The following is a 24,770-nucleotide window of genomic DNA, read 5'->3' as shown; positions in this document are numbered from 1 at the left end:
TGATCTCTGAGACCTCAGATGGGCACTTTCTTCTTGAGCGTCCGAGAGATGATCTGATACTTCAGCACTGTGAGCCATTGAGGGGAGCTGGTGCCAATTTTGTGGTCTCTGCAGTTATGGCCTGTATAAAACATAAAGCCACTGTGATTGGGTGGCCATCTGCCCAAAAATGAAATTTGCTTAGGAAAAGGGAAATTGATGTTGCTGGTTTGCCTGATGGAATTTCTGCTACTCCCTGCCAGGGTGGGGAAGGAGGGCCTTGGGTTTCACTTGTGGGCAGCTGGTAGCGTCTTGATGTTTCTGCTTTGCCACGATGCCTGTGACCTTCAGCTCATCCAGCCTGATTATTTCCTGCTTTCTGAAGCCTGTCCATCTCCACTTTTCCTATATCTTCCCTGATGGATAGAGTAGAGTTCTAAAATACTAAGGAACCTTAAAGGCAATCTAATCCATCCACCTAATTTCAGATTCCCGTAAAGGAAGGGACTTGTCCAAAGCCATAGGGCTAGTTAGTGGCAGAGCTAGGGCTCAAATCCAGGTTTCCAGATTTCCAGTCCTGGGCTCCTTCCAGTGGACCATGTCACCAGGTACCACTTAGGTCATGCCCAAAGCCAGAGAGTTGGGATGTCCCCTCCCACCTCTGTGCAATACTGTGCCAGCTATGCTTTGCAGACATCAGCCCAAGCTTTCTCGGTGTGTTCTTAGTACAGAGTAAGCTCTAGGTACTTGATGTTGGTGATCAACAGGGTTGTACTAGGGCATAGAAACCCTTGGGCTTTTCCAGGGGTGGGCCCCTGCCATTATTCCTTTCTGTAAATGAGGTTAGGTGGCTTAGGAGGCAAGGCTGATCTAATGTGAGCTCATCAGCCTGAAGACCGTTGGGATAAAGGAGCAAGACTTGGCAGATACATGAGCTAACAAATGAGCTAGCCCAGGGCTAGCCTGTGCTTGAATAAGTTACCCACCACACATTGCGGGGCTTGGGGAAATGCCAGCCTCCCTAGAACACATCAAGAAGACCTTGGAAGCCTGGCCCAGCCTCCTAACCGGCCAGCCCTTTAGAGAAGGTGCACCCTCTGGGACCAGGAGTCCATCCAGAGCATTTGTTCCCTGTCAGTGTGTCAGGCCTTTGCCAACTCCAGTCCCTGTGGCCCCCAGGGTGGGCTGGGGACTGCAGAAGGTCTAGCCTTTAGGGCTGTAATTCAGGTTGATGTGTAAATGGTTGGGAATGAGGAGAGGGGATTAAATGTCTCTAACAAGAAGCAGTTCCTATTCTAGGTCTAAGCCTTGACCTGTAACTTCAAATGGTTCCTGAGATTTCATTCCCCTGAGGCTGAGATTCAGAAGCCTAATAGACAAAGGAGAGAGGAGAAGGGAGGACTTGGGAATTGAAAGTGTGTGGCTGTAAGCTGGGAAATGTGACTCATTCCTACCTCTTGTTTCCAGGAGGGTGGGGTTGGGGGATGGGGCCTCTTTTCCCACTTTCTCTCCGTTTCCCAAATCCCTAACCCTACTCCAACAAGCCTTCCTCCATGGGAGATCCAGGAGTGTGTATTTCCTGAAGGCACAGCCCTGGGGAGTCCTTGGTGGAAGAAGAACCATAACTAGGTTATGGTATCAGAGTTACCACCCAAAGCGTCAAGCTTTAGGGGCAGCATGTTCCTGGGAGACAGAAGAACTGAAGCTGTGTCCTGCCTGGGGATCTGGTGGGTGGTAGGAAGAGATAACTGCCAGCTGGTGCTAAGATCTGAAGCTGTTAGACCTACTGAACCCAGATCTTTGAACTCTCAGCTCAGGACACCCTTCTCCATCACCTTATCCAGAAGCAAGACAGATAAAAGTGTTGTTCAATCCTCTACACACCACCATTGCAGAAAGACATTAGAAAAGAGGGAGGGGAGGAAGGAAGAAAAGAAAGAGGAGGAAGAAGGAACAGAGGGAGAGAGGAAGGAAAGAAGGGACAAAGAGAGGGAGGGAGGAAAGAAATAGACATTTGCCTAATACCTACTGCGTGCCAGTCACTATGCTAAGTGCTTAAATTCCTCATTTCACCACAACCTTGGGAGGTAGGTCTTATCATCCCCATTTTACAGTTTTCAAGGAAACTGAGGCAGGGACTAAGTGACCTGCCCAGAGTCGTATAGCTTGTATCGGGCTGGATTCTAGTCAAGGGTCCCCTACTCAGAGTCCTTACCTTGCTTTCGCTCATCTGAGAGTCATCTGCTACGTGCCTCAACATCCTCTCCTCCCTCCCTCCCCTGAGGTCTGGTTGGAAAGAGGTGGCTTCTGGGAGACATCAGGGCAGGCAACCTGGAGTCCGAGACCTGGCCAAGAGCTAGCTTGGGGAGTGGGACTCTAGCAGCTTGCTGAGCTCTCCTGGGTCCAAATAGATAACTCTGGGAGAGCAGTCTGGGAAAGCGAGCCAAGGGCTAATGGAAAGCAGGTGGAAGCCCCTCCAGCCACCCCTGACCTGTGAGGATGGCCTGGCTCCTGGCTTGGAGATGACCTGAGGAGGGGGAGACCTGTCAATTCAGAGATAAGCCTGAGAAACAAGCTCTGGGGATGCCTATCCATATTCATTATGTGTGAAGCCGGTGATTGTAAAGTTAGCTTTCTGTTCATTTAGCTGTCACCGGATGAAGAAATATGAGCTGTGGGCAGATCTCCCCTGGACTGGAGCCAGTAGCTAGTCCCTGGCCTCCCTGCCCTCCCTACCATTTCCATCTTGTTCTCTCTCTACCTGTCACTCTCTCTGTCTCCCTGACACTGAGGACTCTCCCATTCTCTCTGCCTTCTCTATCTCCTGTTTCCTTTCTGGATCTTTGTTCCCTCTTGGCTCCACCCCAGCCCTCAGGCCCATCACTTCTCTCATATACTGTCTTTTGTAAACAATATATCCTGCTGTATGTGTCTATATCTCTCTGTTCGTCCATCTCTGCCTCCATCTCTTTCTCTGACTTAGGAGTTAGGCAGGCAGGCCTATAGGCACACTACTATTGGCTGCTTCCTGAAAGGGGGCTGGGGAAGGGGAGATTCCAGCAGACACTGAGGACTCTCCTCATTCATGCTTTTTATTCTCCACACACAGGAATCAAATAAGTGTTGCGTTGAATCTGGTTTAATTGAATCTGGCAGATCTGAACTACGAGTCTCCTGGCTTCATGTAAGCACTTGGGGGTCCCAGGGATGAAGCCCCTAGAGGTAGAGGGGATTGACACATTGAGGGAAAGTGAGCTCAGATCTACAGCACCAGAGAGGGGATATATATGGAGTGTCCCCTTTGTCTTGGCTAGGCCCTGCTTCAACCGTACTTATATAGGGTCTTTCTTTTTCTATGCTCTAAAGAATGCTTTTGTACTGCTGGTGATGGGAGAGATGGGGAATGGCTCCAAGGGAATCCAAGGCCTCTTACCTATCCCGTACTGGCACATTATGGAAGGTATTTGTCCCCAGACCTCACTGTCACCTCCCTCTGAGTTAAAGCCTTGAGGGGAGTGGGAGTAGCTGATTTCAATCCACTAAATCAAGTAGGCAGAGATTTGCTGAAAGACCCTGGTGTCCATTCTGGCATTTTCTGCTCTGTGGCAATGCCTCAGAATGAAGTTACCAAGCAAGACACGGAAGGCCTTCCCACTAACCCCTAGAACCACGTTCTTTAGGGTCACAGGGCATATTTCCCAAGTGGTTTCAGACCCTTCCCATCAACTAAGCCATCAGCCTTCTGCCCAGCTCCGAAACTCCAAGACAACTCATCGGGATTGATAAGGCATTCCCATCCCAAATTCTGGCGATCTGATTGCTGGAGTCAGCAGAGGAAAGAGAATAACAAAGGGCTGCGGGAGAAGGGAGAATGCCAGTTCCTTCCAGAGATCAAGAATGAGGGCAAGGCTGGGGATGCCTGGGTCCTGTTACTGTCTCCTCAGCAGGAAGATCTCAGGCGGGAAATCTGATCTGGCTCCCAACGTGCACCGATTTCTCTCCATGACCTGACAGGGGATAAAAATTGGACTGTGTGGCTTTGTGCTGTTGGGTTTCTCCAGGCCTGAAAGATGAGGAGTTAGAGAGGGGGTGTCGAGAAGAGGGAAGCTGAGATTTTCTGAGCAATGTGCTTGTGTTTACCGCAGGGGTGCAGGGCGCAGCAGCCTGCATTTCCCTTGCCTGAAGAGATAAGGCAGAGGATTGAATGGTTAATACCCTGAAACCACAAGAAAGAGCCCTGGCTTTTGTCGATGCCCCACAGCTCAAGAGCCTTGGAGGAGTCTCAGACAGGCTGAGACTTAGGGCTGTCTGGGAGCAGGAAACAACCAACTGCTCTCCCATCCCATGCATGGCATCCCTCCCCGCTCCCCCCCCCCCCACACACACCCTCTTTCCCAATATTCCTTAGCCAATGCTAGATCTGGAATCAGAGGACCAGGGTTTGTTTGAATTCTGGCTCTACTGTGGGTGACCTGGGATAAGTCACTCAATCTCTCTGGGACTCAGTTTCCTTATCTGTAAAATGAGGGAGTTGAAGTAAATGACATTCCCTTCCAGCTTCCAAATGTGGGAAGCTCACTTTCTAGGGAGGAAGCCCTGTGACACTTTTGGACAACTCGAATTGTTAGGAAGTTTTTCCTCCTCTCAAATGAAATCTGTCCGCAATTTCCATTCGTTGCTTCTAGTTCTGACTGCTAGGGCCAAGCAGAACAAATTATTTCCTCTTCCATAGAAAGTCCTTTAAATACTTGAAGCCACACTATTAGACCCTGGTCAGCCATTAATGGCTAAAGAGACATGCGGCTGAGGCACCAAGCCAGTCGGGCACAGCTGGACACTCCCCCTAGTGACAACTCTAGTCAACAAGAATTTATTAAGCTATTTATGTCCTCCACCCCCGACTCTCTCCTTCTGGCTTTTCCTAGGGCAGTAAGCAGTATCCAAGATATTGCCAATGGATCAGTAAGGTCAGGAATCAGAGGATCATAGATTCAGAACTGAAAAGAACCTCAGGTGCCACTGAGGCCAACATTCTCAGTTTATGGATGAGAAAACCAAGGGACAGAAAGGTTGTCACTTGTCCCAAGTCACACTGCTAGTACAGGTCTGAGGCAGAATTTGAACTCAAGTCTGAGGCAGCTAGGTGGTGCCCAGCCTGGAGTCAGCAAGACCTGAGTTAAAATCTGACATCAAACACTTCCTAGCTGTGTGACCCTGGGCAAGTCATTTAACCCTGTTTGCCTCAGTTTTCTCATTTGTAAAATAAGCTGGTGTAGGAAATGGCAAACCTATCTTTACCAAGAAAACTCCTAATGGGCTCACGAATGGGGAATGGGGACATGACTGAAAAGGACTGAATAACAACTTCCTGACTCTGGCACTTTTTCTACCACCTCCCAGTCCCTCCAAGAAGTCCTTCCCTTCTCCCAGGAGTGAGAGTGCCAACCTTGGCCCTCTTCAGAGCAAGACATTGGGGCCTAGGCCAGGATCCCCTGAAAGAGGAGCTGGGGAATATGTATGTGTCTGGGGAAAAGACTGTCAGAATGTGATTAGGGACTAGTCAGGGGTCCTTAACTCTATTCCCAGCTCTGATATCTACTAGCCATGGGACTTGGAGCAAAGCATGTCTCTGTCCTGAGAATCTTCCCTCGTCTATAAAACTAGAGGCCCAGATTAGATAATCTCATTAAGTTTCAATACTCTGGGCTTCATGGTCCCACTGGGGGAGGGAGTACAGATAGCATTCTGCTTGGGAAAGAGGGACAAGCAAGGGGCCTCTACTTCCCAAGTGATGGCTCCTGGACATTCCATGCTAGATTTAAAACAACTGAAGACAGCCTGAAGGCATCAGAAATCAATCCTCTCTTTAAAAAAAAAAAGAAAAAGAAAAAAAGAAAGCCCTTTATTGTTTATGACAAATGACAAAATCTTTGCAGATGTATTTTTTTTTTTTTTTACAAAATAAGGGTGGTTAGAATGTCATGGGATCAACATCTATTTGGTGTTTTCTGATGGGGACACCATGGAAGAATTGGGTCATAGCTCTTCTTTATTGAAGAGCCAACCAATGGTTTCAGGGTTTGGGAGGAGGGGGTTTGGGAACAGGCACAGCTCTGTGATGGCTCTGGACCTAAACCATGGGAGGGCTCACCAAAGTTGCCATATTTGGTGATTTCCTTTGGAATTTTAGTTCCTTGGGGAGCCAGGACACAATTCCACAGACTAATGGGGAAAGTGGGCTCAGGCATAGGGGGTTGTAGGGCCCAGAGGAAGAGCTCCCCAAATACCACATCTATTCCTCTGAGAGGGAGCAAAGCCCAAGAGCTTTGAGAGTAGGGGTAAGGGAAACTCAACATCATGAAATTATTCTCTTCCTTGAAGATTTTCAGGCTGTGGTTCCCACTCTCTTGACTAAGGATTTGTACTAGGAGATCATGCCATTGAGTCAGCTGCCTCCCCATCCCTATCCCATCTCATCCCATTTGACAGGTTCCTCCTTACCCTTCTGCTATTGACTGGAAATGGGGATAAGAAAACTTTTGAAGTTGGAAAATGGTTATGCCCATCCTTGACAGAATGGTATAATGAAAAGATCTAGAGAAGACCTGGGTTCCAATCTTAACTTTGTCCCTGTTACCTGGGTGGCCAAGGGCAAGTCATTTAACCTTCTCTAGGCCTCCTTCCTCATCTGTAACATCAAAGCTTGTACTAAAGGAGCTCCATGGTCCCTGCCAGCCTGACGCCTTGTACTGCTAGCAGAAAACATGGAGCAGGTCCACCTGTTTGAGCCAAGCACTGTCTCCTCTTGTTAGCACCCTTACTACTGCTTACTATGGGTTTGAGGGTCACTCAGGAGGAGGTATGTGAAAGCACTCAAGAAGCTGTAAAGGGCATCAAAATATTATTGATATGGTCACTGGCATGGTCAGATGGACCGTGGTGCTAGCCTGGCTGCCTAGTGTCTTCTTCTCTTACTGCCATCCCGAAGCTGGAGCCCACCAGCTCCTCCCTTTTCTCTTGTTCCTCATTTTTGATGGAGGAAATTCTTAACGCTCTATAGCCTTCACCAATCCAGCTCTCACCTCATCCACCTGGGGCCCCACCCCTACCTGGAGCCAGGACTTCCTGCATCTGGGAGGTTGCAGTTTGAATGATGCAAAACTTCGAGGAGGGAGAGCAATTGTTTCCTGCATCTCCCCCCAAACCAGGGGGATGGGGAGCAGTTTAGAAAGAGGGGTGAGAGGACCAGGCAGCTGCTGAAATTCCCAGATGGATGGAAAATGCCTATCCTCTCTGTGGAGCTACCTAGGGGAAAAAAGGGAAAAAAAAAAAACAAAAAAAAGGAAGGAAGGAGAGAGGGGAGGAAGGGAGGAAGGAAGAAAGAAAGAAAGGAAGAAAGAAAGAAAGAAAAGAAGGAAGGAAGAAAGAAGGAAAGGAAAGAAGGAAGAAAGAAAGAAAGGAAGGAAGGAAGAAAGAGAAGGAAGGAAAGAAAGAAGGAAGGAAGGAAGGAAGGAAGAAAGAAAGAAAGAAGGAAGGAAGGAAGGAAGAAAGAAAGAAAGAAAGAAAGAAAGAAATTAAGAAAGATAGAAAGTAAGAAAGTAAGGAAGGAAGTAAGTAAGGAAGGAAGAAAGAAAGGAAGGAAGGAAGGAAGGAAGGAAGAAAGGAAGGAAGGAAGGAAGGAAGGAAGGAAGGAAGGAAGGAAGGAAGAAAAGGAAAGGAAAGAAGGGAGGGAGGAAGGAAGGGAAGAAAGAAAGAAAGAATGAAAGAAAGAAAGAAAGGAAGGAAGGAAGGAAGGAAGGAAGGAAGGAAGGAAGGAAGGACGGAAGGAAAGAAAGAAAGAAGAAAGGAAAGAAAGAAAGAAAAGGAAGGAAAGAAGGAAGGGAAGAAGGAAACTCCAGTCTGTTTGCTGCTGGACTTGGGGTGGGCACAGTTGTTCTCTCTATGGACCTCTCTGTCTGGGGGGTAGGGTGGGTGAGGGAGTAGCAGACCAGGGGTGGATGGTGTGCCCTCTCTGGTGTCTAGAAATTAATAGAGGCAGAAATTATCCCTCTCCTGTATATGGGGGTTGGAGGTGGGGGGAGGTTAGATTAAAATGAAGGATTGGCTGCATCTGGATGAGGAAAATCTTTAGGGCAGTCCAAGGAGGGAGCAGTCCAGTCTTGGGGTGGCCTGATCACGTGGTCCAGTTAAGGAGGGTAGGTGGCTCTTTGGGCTTCATCCTCAATGAGACCAGGCTGGGAGACTTGTAGTCACCATCAGGGGCTGTCTCAAAGCTGTGGCCCCCCAGAGCTGGGGAGAATCCATGGAGGGAATAGATGCCCGGGGGAGGTCCCGGAGAGGCGGGCACGCCCATAAAACCAGCCACATTGCTGTGGGAATGGGAGTAGGGTGATGTGCATGGAGAGGGAATCCCCTCTGGGGACATCAGACAGGGGCCTCCCGGGCTCCCCGACCCTGGACTGGGCCACAGGTTGCTCTGCAGCTGAAATGAGAGGTAGGTAATGCATTAGTTTTTCAAGTCAGCACCCAAGAATTTAGCACATATTAAGGCATTCATCGATCCTTTTAAGTATCAGACAGTGTGTGATAGGGTCTGGAGAGAAACAAAAACATAGCCATCCCCCTGTCTTTGAGGTCTTTCCAAACCCAGCTAAGGGCCTCTCTGCCACTCACCACTCACCACCTATGTTCAGGGAGAACCCCGGCCAGGGCGTGCATCTCTGACATGGCCCTGCAAGATGATCTGGACCAGGCTCTTCATTTTACAAGTGAAGAAAGTGAGATCACACACTAGTTAGTGGTAGAGTCCACGGCCAGATGCCATCCCTCTCTCTCTCTCCTGGCTCTCAAAGTGCCTTCTCCCCATCACCTTCCACTATGCAAGTCTGCCAAACCCTCGGGATGACAGGGCGACAGGCAGACTATCTGAAGGTTGGGCCCTTGCTGATCCCCCTCCCACCCAAAGAGAAACGATTATAGAAACCCATATGGACACAGGGCTGTATGGTCTACAAAGCAGCTGTCAACTCCCCCACCCCCCACCCCTTCCTCCCCAAAACGCTATGGAGTAACTCAAACAAATCTTACCAACACCATTTTGTACACAAGGGAAAGACATCTGGGGAGAGTGAACAGGTCCCAGCCTGGCAGTTAGGAAGACCTGAGCTCAAACCCAGGCTCTGACACTAGTCAATTTTGTGGTAGGATTGAAAAACCTAGCCTCTCTTGGCCTCAGGCGAATCTCTAGGATTTATCTCTTAAGTTACAGGAGGGTTATGATCTATAATCATGGAGGGAGCTCTCACAACAAAAAAATCATACTCCCATGACATCTTCTAACTAGGATACTGAGGTTTTTAGGCAGCTGGGTCACAAAGTGGATAGAGTTTGGGCCTGGAGTCAAGAAAGGCCAAATTCAAATCTGGCCTCAGATACTTACTAGATTGTGACCCTGGGTAAGCCACTTAACTTACACTTGCCTCAGTTTCCCCATCTGTAAATGGAGATAATTAAAGCACCCTCCTCCCACAGTTGCTTGGAGGATCACATGAGATAATAATTATAAAGTACTTAGCACAGAGTAGGCACCCTATAAATGTTATTATTATTAACAACAGCATCAGAGCAAAAACAAGTCATTCACCACTTTCAAAGGGCAATGTCCTGACTAATACAGCAATAGATTTTGCATGATTGAACATGTATAACCTATATAAATTGCTTACCATCTCAGGGAGGGGGGAGGTAAAGAAGAGAGAGAGAAAATTTGGAACTCAAAACTTTTTTAAAAATGAATTTAAAATTGTCTTTACATGTAACTGGGGAAAAAATAAACTTATTCAATAATCTCAAAAAAAAATTTTTTAATGCAAGTTTCCTGGAAGAAAAACAAAAGGCAATGTCCAATTGCCCCCAGGTGGGAACCCTCTCACTCTGAGCCTCCCCAAGAAAATAATTGATTTACCTTCAGGAAGCCTGAAAGAAATGGAAGTTGTTCCCACATCTAATAGTATAATTATAATTATAGCTAGCATTTATTTACATAAATGGCTTAAAGGCTTGCAAAGGCCTTTGCATGTGTTATCTCATCTGAGCCTAACAACTCAGTGATACAGGTGCCATTACAGCTGGGTGGCAGTGAGGTGGATAGAGCTGACTCATCTTCCTAAGTTCAAATCCAGCTTCAGGCACTTACTAGCTGTGTGACCCTGGGCAGGTCACTTCACTCTGTCTGCCTTAGTTTCCTCATATGTCAAATGAGCTGGAAAAGGAAAATGGCAAACCACTCCAGTATGTCTGCTAAGAAAACCCCAAAGGGGGTCATAAAGAGTGGGACATGACTGAAAACAACTCAACAGCAACAACATTCTCATTGTACCACTGAGGCAGAGAGTGGTTCAGTGACTGATATCTGAGTATAGATTTGTGGATATGTATGGTCTACAAGGCACCTGTATCTGATTATCTGATGTATCTGAGTCAGGATTGGAACCCAGAGAGGTAGGGCTCTCTATCCACTTGGCCACTCACTACCAGCTCTCTAGTGTTTTCCTTCACACCCTAAAAGCATTCAGCCCAACTCCTTTCAGGGACAAAGAAAACAGGCTCAGAGGCTATCAGTGACTTGGCTTGTTCCCACTCCTGTGTTTTTTTTTTTCTTATGCCATGACCAGGATGGACATAATGTAAGCGGGATAGCCCGTGAGGGGGCTCCTGCGCACACACTGTGGGGAAGCAGTTTGCTGGATCTCAGACTAGGTAGGGATCTTTATGAATTCTTCAGTATTCCTCCTGCACCCTGACCTCATAGAGTTTAGGGGTGGAGTGGGGTGGGGAGGCAGGAGAGGAAAAAGGACCGCCACTTGGATCCCTGGGTCGCTTAAGAACCTGTCGAAGGGGATAGAAGGGCCAGCATTATCCATCCCTCCCACCCCTGAACGTCAGTTTCTTCATCTGTAAGTGGGTTAACATCACCATTCTCACAATGCTGTTGTGTGTAAGGCATTTAAAGCAAGCTATGAGTCACATAATTGTCAGCATCCAGCTCCTGACTTGTCTAGACCGGGCCGGGCTGAAGGTGTGGTGAGTGTGGCAAGTCATTCCTTTATTATTCAGTTCAACAAACATTTATTAAGCACCTATTAAGGGCTAGGCACCAACCAGCCTAAGCACAGGGGATACGGGGTAAAAACAAAAATACAAATCTGTCTCTAACCTCAAAGAGATAACATTCCTCCGGGGATCCCTTCTCTCTTCTGTCTCCAGGTTTTCCTGGCTTCCAGACAGTTTAAATCCTACCTTCTGAAAGAAATCTTTCCTACCTATCCCTCTGAACTTAGGTACACCAGATATATCTCGTATGTACATCGCTTTTTGTAGGTTGTCTCCGTCCGCACTCGCCACCCCCTTCCCGCCTCCCCCTGCCATTAGAATTCGAACTCCCTAAGAGTTGGGAGGGTTTTCCCCAATGCTTTGCCTAGAGCTCGGTATGTGGTAGGAGCTTCGTAAGTGTCGGGAGGGGTGGGGGTGGATATAACATGAAAAACCACTAGGTAGATACAAGATCATCGAGAGGGTGGCGGGGAGGGCAGAGTGCTAATAACTAGGGAAATCAGAGAAGACTTCTCGTCGAAGGAGCCTCCTTGGCTCTGATTGTCAATGGACTAAGCACGGAGGACTGAGGACTCCCAGGCTCTAAAAAAACCGAGAGGATTTATTCTTATTTTTCCAATGAAAGTGATTGAAAATGCCTTGGCCCCGTCTGGGTTAGGAAGAGGAATTTCTGTAAAATGGGACGTGGGAGGAAGTCTTTATATAAACTTTTGGGGTGTCTTCTGTGTTGTTGGGTCGAACTATCCTGGGGACCTTTATTTAACGATTTGATTTGAAAGCTTCTGTGTCCCTCTGACTGATTCTTTCAGGTGATACTGTGGGAAGGAATTCTGAGAGAAGCAACAATGACTGGTTGGGAGTCAGGTGCGGACAGTGGGATTGGTGAATGAATGAATTTTCTGTGGCTTCTAAATCAGCTGGGGGGCGGGCATTTCAGGGCACTGTCTCTTTCAGGGGCCAAAAGACAGACCTTCTGCTACCATCCTCCCCCCACTTCCCAATGTTATGGGAGGCTGGAGATACGTCATGATTCCCTAGAACTTACTTAAGGAACCTTGAATGTCCCTCAACCTAGGAATGAAAGGGGTTGTTTAAAAATATATATTTATGCACAACGTATGACCTTACCCTGGTGTACTATTTCTTAATTCACATATTGTTCTCTACCACAATATAAATCTAGCCTGGAAAACACAGTGTTCTGTTGAATATGGAAACGGAGAAAGGGGGATGGGGGATGGGGCTGCACCAGAGGGAAATACTTGCAATGCTGGAATTGAATGATCAAAACAGCAGAATCTCAGAGTAGAAAAGGGCCATGGCCAAGTTTCTTAATCTCTTTGAGACTCAGTTTCCTTTTCTGTAAAAACATTGTATGTATCCAACAAGGAAAGAGACTCCCTTCTACCACATACCTGACAAGTGTTCACTCAGCCTCTTCCTGCAAAACTCCAGTGAGTCGGGGAGGGGGGCAGGGTACGGCGGAGGACCCACCTGCTGTCTCCTAAGCTGCTCATTCCACTTTTGGATAGCTCCGTCTGGAAGTTTTACCCTGATATCTGCCTCTCCAACTTCCACAGGTTGCCCTCATGTAGAGCAAGCCTAATCCCTTCTTCACAAGACAGTCCTTCTAAATATCTGAAGGCAGCTATTGTGCCCGGTCCCTTTCCCCCTACCCCACCCCTGATCTTCTCTTCTTCAGACTTTAAGCATTTCCACTTCCTTCAATCAAAAAAGCTACTCAGTCTGGAGAACACTCGCCCATCCTTTTTTTCCAGCAGATGGTGGAGCCACCCAACACAGGGGAGGAAGAAAAGCCCCGACATTTCATCTCCTCCAGAGCTGAGACTAACACAGGTGAGCTGGACAGCCACCTAGAGCCTAGCCCACAGTGGGCTGATATGACCCCTTATAAATGCACTTATTTCAATGCTGGGAAATCCCACCACCCCTGGAGTGTAACTAATTATTTTGTGTCCATTCAAACTCTACATATTATGATGAAGGCTCAAAGTCTCCAGTGGTCAGTAGTGAACAAGGGACGAGTCAATGTCAATATCTTGCCTAGGGTTTCTTGTCCCTGCTCTGCTATTATTATTATTTTTTTCTGGTTGACAGAGGGGCTTTCACTTGACTTTCCCTTTTCCCTTCTTTCCTTTTTCTTCTTCCTTCTCTTCTTTCTTCTTAATGCTTAATTACAGGGGACATTCTGGCACTCTCAAACACACACACACACACACACACCCATGGAAATACTGAAATCTTAGATATGGTCCCTAAGACTCCAACTCCCAATGGAGGGAGGTGGGTTTTGGTGGGAGAAGTGGGGCAGGGCTATAGTATATCCCAGGGTCCCCAGGGGCTCTCTCTGTCCTTCACCTTACCTGGGGGTAGCTGTCTGTCCTGGGCAGCACTGATATATCATAGGTGGCTGTGAAGGGGTTCCTCACCTCCTGGATCTTCCCATATCTCTCCCGTTTCCTCCATTTGGCTCTTCTGTTCTGGAACCAGACCTTTGTGGGGAGGTAGGAGAAGAAGAGAGGAAAGATGGGGAGGTCCTTTGGTGAGGCAGCCAATTGGGAAGGGGATATGGGCTCCACAGGGTCACAGAGCCAACTAGGAAGGGTGGAGAGCCCAGAGGGTAAACAGCCAGAAAAAGGACCTTGAGAGAACAGAGTGGGAGGTGGGTGTGTCCTCATGCAGCATTGGACTACGGGGGCTAATAAATCTACAAACCACTCACAACCTAATGAGTGAGGGGATGGGAGCTGGGAGAGGTCCAAGATAGAGGAAGGGTTTTATTGGCCTCCTCCAGACCTGACTCATTCTTCTAGATGTTTCTCCAGGCCTCTGGTGTGAAGATTGCTAACGTCTGTGTGTGTGTGTGTGTGTGTGTGTGTGTGTGTGTGTGTGTGTGTGTGTGTATCTAGAGGGACTATGTCTATATATGTGTATCTTAGTACATCCATGTACATGTCTGTTACATTTGTGTAGCTGAATACTTTGTGAATACCTTCTCCCTGATCAGGAAAGATCATTGATATAGAACAATAAGGGATCACAGAGGTCATTTAGTCCAACCCCCTCATCTTAAGGTGCAGCTAGGTGCCACAGTGGTTAGAGCACTGGGCCTGGAGTCAGGAAGACCTGAGTTCAAATCCAGCCTCAGACACTTCCTAGTTATGTGACCCTGGGCAAGTCACTTAACCCTGTTTGCCTCAGTTTCCTCATCTGTAAAATGAGCTGCAGAAGGAAATGGCAAAACTGCTCCAGTATATTGCCAAGAAAACTCCAATAGGGTCACAAAGAGTAAGATGCCACTGAACAACAACACCAACAGTTGCTGGAGAGTGAGGAAACAACTACTCTGCGCCCCAACCCTGGGGAGTCACATGTGGAGCAGACATCCAGGGTGACCGAGAACCCAATACATCCCCAGGAGCAAGGGTATTTCCTAGTACCTCCCCCATTCCTCTAGATTCATTTCTTTCTCAATACTCACCTGCCGGTCTCCAACCCAGCCTTGGCAGCATTACTGAGAAATGATTTACAGACTAGTTCTCTGCCCTGTCGCCATCACCTAACCCCACCTCAGGGGCAATCACTTGTGTGTGTATGTGTGTAGTTTTTTATTACTCAACTCCATGGAGCTGGAGTTGGACTGAACAAGGACAAGAATACCTCTATCAGGGAATATGTATCGTCTGTCTGCTAGGTTGTGCAATGGATGGAGCACCGGACTCGGGAGTCTGGAAGACCTAAATTCAAATCATTCTCCAGTTCCTTATTAACTGAGTGATCCTCTGAAGTAAGTTGACCTCCCTCAGCCTCAATTACTTTATCTGTAAAATGGGGATGATAATAGCATCTACCTTAAACTACTCTATAAATTTTAGCTAATATTATTACTGAAAGATTCCCAGTTAGCCCCAGAGAGCTGGGAAACCCTAGTGAGTATCACCCCAAGACAGTGGAAAGGGCACTAGATCTGGAGGCAGGGGACTCAGATTCAAATCCTGCCTCTGATGCTTGCCACCTCTATGACTTTGGTCCAATTACTGAACTTCCCTGGACCTCAGTCTCCTTGTCTGCAAAACAAGGTGCCTGGAGTAGATGTTCTCCATGGTTCCTTACAGCTCTGAATCTATCATCCTATTTGAGAGTCTGAGGAGGAGGAATGGGTGTGGGGGTGGGGGAAAGGAATGTCTCCATCTGTCTCCTCATGTCTAGAACAGGAAAAAATAGTTGTTTTGTGTCCATGTATTTGGATACCAGCTGAGAGCTCCCCAGGGCTCCAGGTTTCTGAAGTTGTTTTTATCTCTAGTTTTCTCCTACCTAGGGCTATGGGACACTGGGGGTCCTGCCTTATGGATTTGGCTCTTTGCTGGCCCATAATGTAAGGACTGGCTTTTGGGAGGGATTGGGACAATAGGATGTGCCAGGGCTCCTTGGCATGGGCACCTGTAGAGCACAGCAGCCCAGAGGCTCCGACTGAGTTGTCCCCCTCCCTCTTCTCTGGGTCCCATTGCTATTCACTGCTCTTCCAGGGGGAACCAAGGATTCACAGATAGTTCGAGCCACCTCCTCTAGCTTCTGCTTTCCCTGTCTGGAAGCAGCCTCTCTTCCCTCAGAGCATCTTCTCATCCCTGTCTTCAAAGCAGTCTCCCAGTCAGGGACTCTCTCTGTTCTGTCTCTGTCTCTATCTCTGTGTCTCTCTCTCTTCCTTCCTCCCCCCACTCCCAGCCCTCAGCCTGGCAGTGGGTTTGTGGCAAATATGGGCTTTGCTTTGCTCAATTGTCTCGGTGGGGTTGTCGCTTCTTAATTCAGAAAAGGTTCTCTGGTCACTCTGATCCTAGTCCTATTTTGTGGGTGCTTGGGGAAACCTAGGTGAAAGCTTCCTCATGAGCAAGGTGTAACTTTGCCTTATTCATTCCCATAGTCCCAGGCTCTAGTGTCCTCCACTCTCTAACTCCTCCCCTCTCCCAGATCTTGGGCAAAAGATTTTTAGTCTCTCCCAGAGCCCTATCCAAGAAACTAGACCAAATACTGAGGGTTGAGTCCCCAGGAATGGGAGAACAGATCGGCCAGACTTATGCTTGGGTCTTTGCAAAAGTCAAGAAACCAACACAAGTGACAGTGTAAGATCCTCCTGTCTCTGACGACCCTACTATTCCATGCAACTACTTCTCAGGTGGGACACGAACCCCTCTTACTCTCCCTTTCTTTTGTCCCACCAAACAGCCAAGTTTCTCAGTCACAGATATTCCCTAGAAGAGTTTCTTTGATGGCCATGTCCCAGAGATGTCACCCATACCTGTGTGGTCTCTCTTTGGCCCACCCTCGATGTCCATCCCTCTGTGTCTCCCATCTCCTGCTCTGTAAAGATAAGGGATTCCAAGTGGGAAGTGACTTGAGCCTCCAGGGAGCCCCCTCACCTGTACCCGGGCCTCAGTCAGGTCGGTTCTAAGGGCCAGCTGTTCTCTTGCATACACATCAGGGTAATGGGTCTTCTGGAAAACCTTCTCCAGCTCTTCCAGCTGGAAGGTGCTGAACGTAGTCCGGTTCCTCCGTTTCTTGTTTTTGCTCTTGGGCAGTTCCATTGAGTCAGTGAGTTGGGGACTCAGGGGTCCCCGGAGCCTGGCCAGGCAGGGTACTGGGGATCCTCTCAGCTCTGGGGGTCCCTCCAAGGGGCCTCCTGGACAGTCTAGAGGCAGTGGGGGGAAGCTGGTGACTTTGGAGACCTTTTCTTCCGCTGTAATGGAAAACACAAAGGGAGGGATGGAAAGGGGACTCTGGGGTTTTGTGGGTGGAATGGGGAGGGGGGGATATTGACGTCTCCTGGCTCCACCTCCCCCTCCCTCCTCAGTAGGCGCCTGGCATTCTGGAGGGCTGCCTGTGGAGGGGGCCCTGGGGGAGCATGTGCTCTGTGGTCTAGGCAAGAGTAAAACAGAACAGGGAGCAGGTCCTAAAGGATCTGGAAGTCCAGGGGAAGGCACTGAGATGTGCCTCAGGGAAATGTTCCATATGGATGTCTCTCACAGGGTGCCAGGCCTGATGCTTATGTCTGGGAATGGCCACCCTGGGCTGGAGGTTGGTAAGCAAAAGGGTTTGTTGATGAATCCCCTCTACCCTCCCTACCCCTGCTTTGGCTAGAAGCCAAATCCTGATTTCAAGCAATCTTATTTCCCCTGCCCTGACACCCATTCCTCACTATGACCAGGTATGCCAAAAAACCCCAGGGACAAACTCAGAGCCCTAAACTCTCAGAATTAACCCAAGTCTCAAGCTAAACCAGAAGATTCTGCCTCAAGGGGTGAGGTTTTCAAGAGTTTATCTCTCCCTATCCCCACCCTTGGATCTTGACCTTGCTGACGAAATTAAAAACTGAGGTTCTCTTCAATGCAATCCAGCTCTACAGAAATGGGGGCCTCTGAGGAAAAGAGCCAGTGAAGAGGATTCCAGGCCCTGCAGGGTCTGTCTCCAAATGACTCCAGATCTCCTGATGGCACATCATAGAAAGGAAGTCAAGAGTATACAGGAAGTGTTGGAGGTCATGACGAGACCTACATACAGGAAGGGCATAAATGGAACACAAAAGGAGAACAGTTGGGGACAAATTGAGGAATGATGGCAAAATCTCTTCCCTTTCCAATCCCATTTCTTTCTTGCTCTTGTCTCCTTCCTTAGCTGGTCCAGCCTCTCCCCCACAACCCAAAAATTAATGAGCAAGGGGTAATCCATTTTCGGACTGGGAACTGTTCCCAGCAACTCCACTCTGAAATGTTAACTCTCTCTCTCAGGAAGCACTTGTGGAGACCCACCATGTCCTGAGAATGATGAAAGATAGGTCACAGCTATCTCCTCCACTCACTCCTATGGACAACAGACCCCCAGAAGAGCCTCCCAAAATTCCTCTCTTGGCTGTCCCAAGAGAGCTATAGGAATAATGTGCCACTCTCTTACACTCACATCCCCCTTCCCTGTCACTGGCCCCATTCCCAGCTTGGGCCCACCCTCACCCCCCTCTGAGGTCCAGTGGAGAGAGGCAGTTTCCTGGGAATTCTGGTGACGAGATCACATGGCCTGCTTCAGGCTAGGGAAGCTAGGGAAGGCTCTAGGCAGAATTACCAGATTTTCCATTTCCTATTTTCTTGTGCCCCCTTCCCAAATGGAAGACATAGACAAACTGGGACATATTTTTCTTAATATTAGCAGGCAAAACCTTTCTTAGGGGCAAGCAGGAATCTGCCTGGTGAACTGGAGACTGGCTTGTATAGTGTGATTTTTTTGGGGGGGGGGAGAATGGGGAAGATAAGAGGGAGCAGCAGTGGCCGGAGGGCACCAAATCTCAGTCTAGAGGTCTGATACCTAGGGGCAGTCGTTGAAGCCTACTTTGGGGAGGTCTTGATCAGCAGGACAACAAAATTTCCCAGGCATAAGAACTTCATTAACAACCAAGGAATATGTGCAGGATAATGGTTTGGAAATACATCTTCAGTTCCTGGCAAAAACATGCAGACACCATTGTTTGGAGAGCCGCTTGAGAAATAGGGCTTAGTGGGAGGATAGGGACTCTGGTTCAAGGAGTCTGTTTTGGAGATCTATTAGAGCCTCCAGCTCCAGATGGATCCTGGAGGAAACCAAGGATTCAGCTTAGGGAAAGTCTGCAACATTGTGAAATGTACTTCACGGTGGGGGGAGGGGGAAGGTTGGGGAAAGAAAGGGTATTTGACCTTGAAATAGTAGTCCCCAGGATGATGCTTTGTCCACCCCAGGTTGTTGCTGCCTCAGGTGCTTAGCTTTTCTATAAGCCCTTCTCAAGAGACCAAACCTCCACCTCCCTTCCTCCACCCCTCATTTTCCACCCATTATGTCCTCCTTTGGACTTTGTGGAATTCCACTGTGGGAAGGCTCAAATACAACACAGCTCACTTTAGCGTCCTAGGTAGGATCAGACAGCAAAGCTATAGACCCGCTGCATCCCCTCCTACTCCCCCAGCTAGTCTTGATGAAAATTAGAATTTTGAAAAAGGAGAAGGTAGAGTCATTTCTGGGACCCCCTCTCAGCTCCTCCAGAAGGGTGTGGGAAGAAAGCAGGGCTCAGGGTAGCAATTTTCAAGGGTTTTCCTCTGGTAATGCGGGGCACCCAAGGAAACGTCTCTCTGGGAGCAGCCGGTGAGGGGTAGAGACAAAAGAAACCTGATGTAAAGGGCTAGAGTGAGAGAAAAAAAGGTGCCTAAGAAAGCAAGAAACGACAGAGCATGTAAAAGATTAGGATTAAGATTAATGCAAGTCCATGCATTAGGAAAAAAAAGTAGACAACTTTATACCTTATAGTGGAAATGGAAAGTACGCGAACATCAAAAGGTGGGGGAGGAGGGGGGACGGTGGGGACATGAAGAAACCCTTGGGGTGACGCAGGCATAGCCACAATATCTGAAATCTGTACCGTACCCACCCTACAACTCTGCTGTGTTCCACCTGAAGGTTAATCTCTTCACCCTCCCTTTGTGCGTCGGTTTTCCCATAACATCAGCTCCAGACCTGTCTCTCTTTACAGAAGCCACTTTAACACATTTCCCTTTCTGCTCAGCAGCTGGTGAGCGCGGTTCCGAAGGTGGATGTTGCAAAGCCGTAAATATAGCCTTGATGTAAGGGGGTGAAAGTCTTAACGAGGAACTCGATTCGAAATATGGAATGAATTTCTTAGGAGAGATAGCGGGCCCCCTCTCACTGGAGGTGTTGAAGCAAAAGCTGGGTGGCCACTTGCCGGTAGGATGCAGAGGATGCTTGTGTGTCAGGTACCGGTTAATTAGATTACCTATGAGGTCTCATGCAGACCTATGATTCTTTGACTCTGGTGGGTCTCTTTCCTTCTACCTTCTGTACTAGCTGCAAGCTTCCAAACCCGTACTAACCTAGAGAGCACGCGGAAAGGAACTAGAAGAGATCGGGAAAGGGAAAAAGCGGCCCGGAGGAGAAGTGTGAGCACGTCCTGCACGGTGTGGAGGGGAATACGGAGTGCAGGATTGGTAGAGAGAGGCGCTCAGACTAGGACTGGGGAGCCGAACATAAGAGTCAGCGTAGGTCTGTTGGGGAAGCCAGATGGGATGTGCTCCTGGAGCGTAGGGCTGGAGGGGAGCCCCGACAGGATATTGAGTTCAGAACTGGCTCTGGACTGGGTGCTCAGGAAGGACAGCGAACATCGCACGCGGGATGTGAGCTGTGAGAAGAGGGTACGGGTGTGAACGTGTCCTGGGGACGGTGGTGGCCCGTGGAGCAGGTTTGGGAAAGAAAGACACATTTCTGGGACTGTGAGGTCTGTCTGTCTTTAATCTCTCGTAGGGGCCCGCACATCTCTCTCTCTCTTCTTCACTGCCGCACCCCACCCCACCCCCAACGCCTTGTGCTACACCGGCCGAGAGAACTCTCTCTCTTCTCGGCGGCTTTGCTCACCTCCTCCTCTGCCCAGCAAACCCCTTTTCGTCCAACCCCAATGGAACGCCACGATCTTGCGGGTTTCGGAAGAGGAGGGTGCAGGAGCGCTTGGAGGAGCTGGCCTGGGCCTGGGCTCCGGGCTGGTAAGAGCGAGCTGGAAGGGAAGGTGTTCGGTGGGGGCCGAACGACTTAGGAAAACCGAATCGAGGTCTTCATAGAGCAGTGTAGGTGGACAGATTTCAGGGGTTCCACCAACTTGGATGGAGAAAAAAAATACATCTTTATTTTCACTAATCTCTAAAGTAGAATTTAGCATTTCCTTAAATTATTTTAAAATGATATTCTGAGAGGGGGATGGGTGGTCTACGACAAAGAAAAAGTTAGAAACTCTTATTTTAGTGGGAGGCCCGTGCTCCTTGCTCTCAGGGATGACTCTAGTCCCCAGAGTTGGGCCAGCCTTTTAACAACCCGCGGGGGGCCGAGGCCCGGGCTGAGAACAAGAACAAACCGAATGTTTACTGACTAGTCTTGTTTGGTCGGGAATGCGTCTTCCAGCTTTGGATTCGATTCCAGCCCCGAGTCTCGAAAACTAGGCCCTGGGCCCCGAGTTCTAAATCCAGTCCACGGTGTTTTGGCGGGCCGGGCCGCAGAAGGGATGTAAAGGTCCCTAACCCGGCTCCAAACTAATCCCACAAAGAAGCCAAAGTTCTCTGTCTTCCTCCAGACGGAGGATCCGAGACCGTGAGGAGGGAAGGAGAGCCAGAAGTAGGACCCGGAGCCATACCAGAGAGGAGAAGAAAAGGAAGGAGAAAACCCACCCGGGAATAGGAGAAGCAGGAAGAAGCGGCCGCGGGCGCGGGCGGAGGCAGAGTGGAGCCGAGGCATTTTTCTGGAGAAATTAACCCGATTTGTAAAGACACCAATCGGGCCAGATGGGGAGCAGCTGCACATTTACTGGTCTGAACTGGAAATATTTCGAGCCCATTATTAAAAGGCTCGGGAAATGAGGTGGCTTTCCCCATCTCCTTCCACCCGGCAACTGGACTGGGACTCCAAAACGGTCGCCGCCTAAGTCTCGGGCTGTCCACCGAGCATCGGAACTAGGGACTGGCCCTTCGGCTCCCTCTCTGCTCCTGCGGGTCTACATCCAAACCGCCGGGAGGTCAGATCTTCTCGGCCTTGGAAAAGGCCCCCGCTTCGGCGGCGTCTCGGGACTGTCCGAGGCCATCCACGGCTTCCCCATTATTTACCCTTTTCGAGCCTTCTTTTTTCCATCTTTCTTCGAAGTATTGCTTTCTTGCTCTCTTCCTTAAGCGTTAAGGCCGCCCCGCTGTTTTCTTTCCTGATTCTTTTTTCTTTCTTCTTTTCGTTCTTCTTTTCCTTCCATCTCCACGCACCCTCTTTTTTCATCTTTCTTTCGTTCTCTACTTATCTCCTCCTCTCTTCTTCCCGTTTCTTTCGTTCTTTCTCTTGTTTCTTTTTTCTTTCCTCTTCCGCTTTGTTACTTTTTCTTCCGTTCCAGCTGTTTTCTTTTAATTTTCTTTTCTCTTTTGCTTTCCTTTCATTTTCTCTTCCTTCTTTCATGTCTTCCTTTAAAGAAATTTCTTCTGCCTACATTCTCGGCACTCACTGCGTTTCTGCTATCTTTCTTTTGCTTGCTTTAATTTTCGTTTTTTCGTAAACTCTCCCAATCTCCTCCCATCCTCACTGTTTGACGTTGTTTTTCTACGGGTTCTTCCCCCGCTTTTCCTATGGTTCCTGAAGCTCAAGGCTTTATGATGCTCAGGTGCTGCCCGTGGCCGCAGCATTGTTCCCTCGTTTCCTTGGCCCTTCATTGGCCATGTATTAACCACATACAGCGGAGGGGCTCCCCAGGCCGCAGCACTGCAGTGAGGGGGACCTGGAAGCCAAGCAGACAGCCCTATTGAGGATAGTGAAAGGTGGAAAGCTGGGAGAGGGGAATTCTTGGGTCCTCCGCCCTCCCCCCCCCCCCTTTGCTGTACCAAGCCGGGTTTTACCACCCCGGTGCGGGCCGCTGTACCTGTTCCACCTCTACTGTTTACAAAGCAGGCGGGCCCCTCAGTCTGCGCGGGGATCTGAGGAGCCAGGCCAACTGCTTCTCATTAAGTCCCAACTGTGGTTTTTATCAGGAGAGCCACTTTCAAAGAACGCAGACATGAAGGACCGAGGAGTCAATCATTTCCTACAGTTGACCCCCCAGCCCCTTTCTTCTCTCGCGCCCAGCCTAGGATGGGGAAAAGAAGCAAAGACCAAAGCGAGGGGGTTTCTTGGTTTGGATGGCCGGTCGGCTGGGGACCTCTGTCTGCCTGGGAGCTAGCTCGAGTCTCTTTGGCAGCTCACACTGGTTGGGCCACGGGTTCTAGAGGAGGAGGACGCTCTCCGAGGGCCATCTCCTCTCTTACGGTTGGCAGCAGGCAGTTTGGAGATCCAGGCCTCGTTGACGCCTTCAGCAAAGAGTAAAAGACAGACAGGAGTTATCCAAGAGGGTGTCCGGAGATCTAATGTGCAGATGGGAGCCAAACGCGAGTACAATGAAGGCCAGGGCCTCCCCGGCGCTCATGACTCAGCCAAAGGGTTTTTTGGGTCAGATTTCCCTGGGCCCAGAGGTCACAGAGCTGGAAGCTCTGGCTCCAGAGACACCGGCTGGTGTTTGGCTGCTCTGTGCCGCGCTCTGCTTTCCTGTGATAAGAACCCCTTGAGCCTCCCCGGCGGCAAGAAACAGTCAAGTTTCAGGGAAAGGACTAGCGGCTAACCGAGAAGCAACTCGAGAACCCAGGCCCTGGTCATATCCCGAGGAGGAACTGGGATCCCTCTATCCAATTAGGAAAGCCCGAGCCATGGACCTAGATAGAACTGAAAGCAGAAACAGCAAGACAGTAACTCTAACCTTGGTGAGCCAGTGTTTGAACAGTAAATTAAAAAAAAAAAAAAAACAATGTTAAGGGCGAGAATAACCGAATGACCGACTGGGTAATTTCCCCTAGGAGCCAAGTCCACGTCGCTGCTTGTCTAGAGAGCCAGGCCCTTCGGATGCTGGCCTGGGGCAACGAAATTAAGGCAGAGTGGAGAAGGGACCTGAGGACTGGCCCGCGCCCCAGCTGAGAGAAGGCTTGTGGGGGAAAGCTGGAGCTGGAGGGGCCCAGACACAAAAGACTTGCTCCCTTCGGTCCGGGTCATCTCGCACGGGGCTGGGCTGGTTTGGAATGGTCAGGACCAGCCAAATCCGGAGATCCTGGGCGGCTCACACGCCGCTCTCCCCAATCTAGTTTGTCTCACTCAATCGGCCGACCACAACCATCCCCTCGGGTGGCTTTCGGCGGCAGCCCCACCAGAATCTCCCACTCTTCGTCCTCAAAGTTCCCCTCCAGACCCGTGGCAGCAGATTTCAGTTCCCTGGCCGGGCTTTCCTGGACCCAGGTTCCGACGGCTGCTGAGGGCGAGGGGATGGGAACAAATCCCTTCGGATTGCTCTGAATCGGAACCTGAACAGGGAGAAACTGTGGGCTTTCCAGGGTTGAGGAAAGAGAGAAAAGTAAGGGAGGGACCCGGAGACGTGCGGAGAGAGAGACCCCCGGGTCCCTAGCTTCCTCGGTGCCCCGAAAGTCGGCCGAACTTAGTTCGCCGTTCCCGAGTTAGTCTCGGTCTGTCCCCTGCCCGACCGTAGCCTCCCATTCGCATTACCTTCCGCGGGGGCCTCGTAAAAGCGCCTGCCGTTAAGGGTCGGCCCAGGCCCGGGTTCCTGCAGGTACTTGGCAGGGGGCTTGGCCGCCTCCGGGGAATAGGGCTCCAGGGTTCCGCAGGCCGTCGCGTAGCGAGCAATCCGGGGCCCGGGGAGCGGAGCTGGGTGCAAATGAGGCGGTGGTCCCGGGGGCTTGTCGGCCGCCGCTGGGTAAGCACCGGGACCCGCGCCGTAAGGCAGGCAGCGCTCGGGCTCCATGCAGGCCTCCTGGGGGCCCGGGCCTGGGGCCGAGGAGCCTATGCACTTTCGTGGGACGGGCTGCCGGGCCGGCCGGCTCTGGGGCTCGCGCTGCCCTAGCGGGATGTGCGCGCCAAGGGGGGAGGGACCTGGGAACTGGGCCCCGGAGCCCCCGAGAGCGGCGCGCGCCGCGGGGGGCGGGGGGCGGAGGGGAAGGGGGGTAGTGTTCCTCCTGACTTAATCCACTAACTATCCACGTCACGTGCGGCGGTGCCCCGCGCGGGAATTAACCCCTCGGAGGCCG

The 24,770-nt window shown here is 49.8% G+C and overlaps 1 protein-coding gene across 1 annotated transcript; it reads right to left on the bottom strand.

The window, feature by feature from the left end:
* Window positions 1-8,152: 8,152 nt before the first annotated feature.
* On the bottom strand, window positions 8,153-24,487 carry ALX3 (ALX homeobox 3). The gene is made up of 4 exons (XM_036769229.1): window positions 24,232-24,487; window positions 16,527-16,843; window positions 13,476-13,604; window positions 8,153-8,461 (listed from the first exon to the last, which is right to left on the bottom strand). Exons 1-4 carry the CDS (start codon window positions 24,485-24,487, stop codon window positions 8,153-8,155), a joined length of 1,011 nt encoding a protein of 336 aa, XP_036625124.1.
* Window positions 24,488-24,770: the final 283 nt, after the last annotated feature.

This window comes from Trichosurus vulpecula, chromosome 7, assembly GCF_011100635.1.
Source record: "Trichosurus vulpecula isolate mTriVul1 chromosome 7, mTriVul1.pri, whole genome shotgun sequence".
In the NCBI taxonomy this organism is placed as follows: Eukaryota; Metazoa; Chordata; class Mammalia; order Diprotodontia; family Phalangeridae; genus Trichosurus; species Trichosurus vulpecula.
The sequence above is the reverse complement of the archived record's forward strand: the minus strand, read 5'-3'. Positions and strand labels throughout refer to the sequence as shown.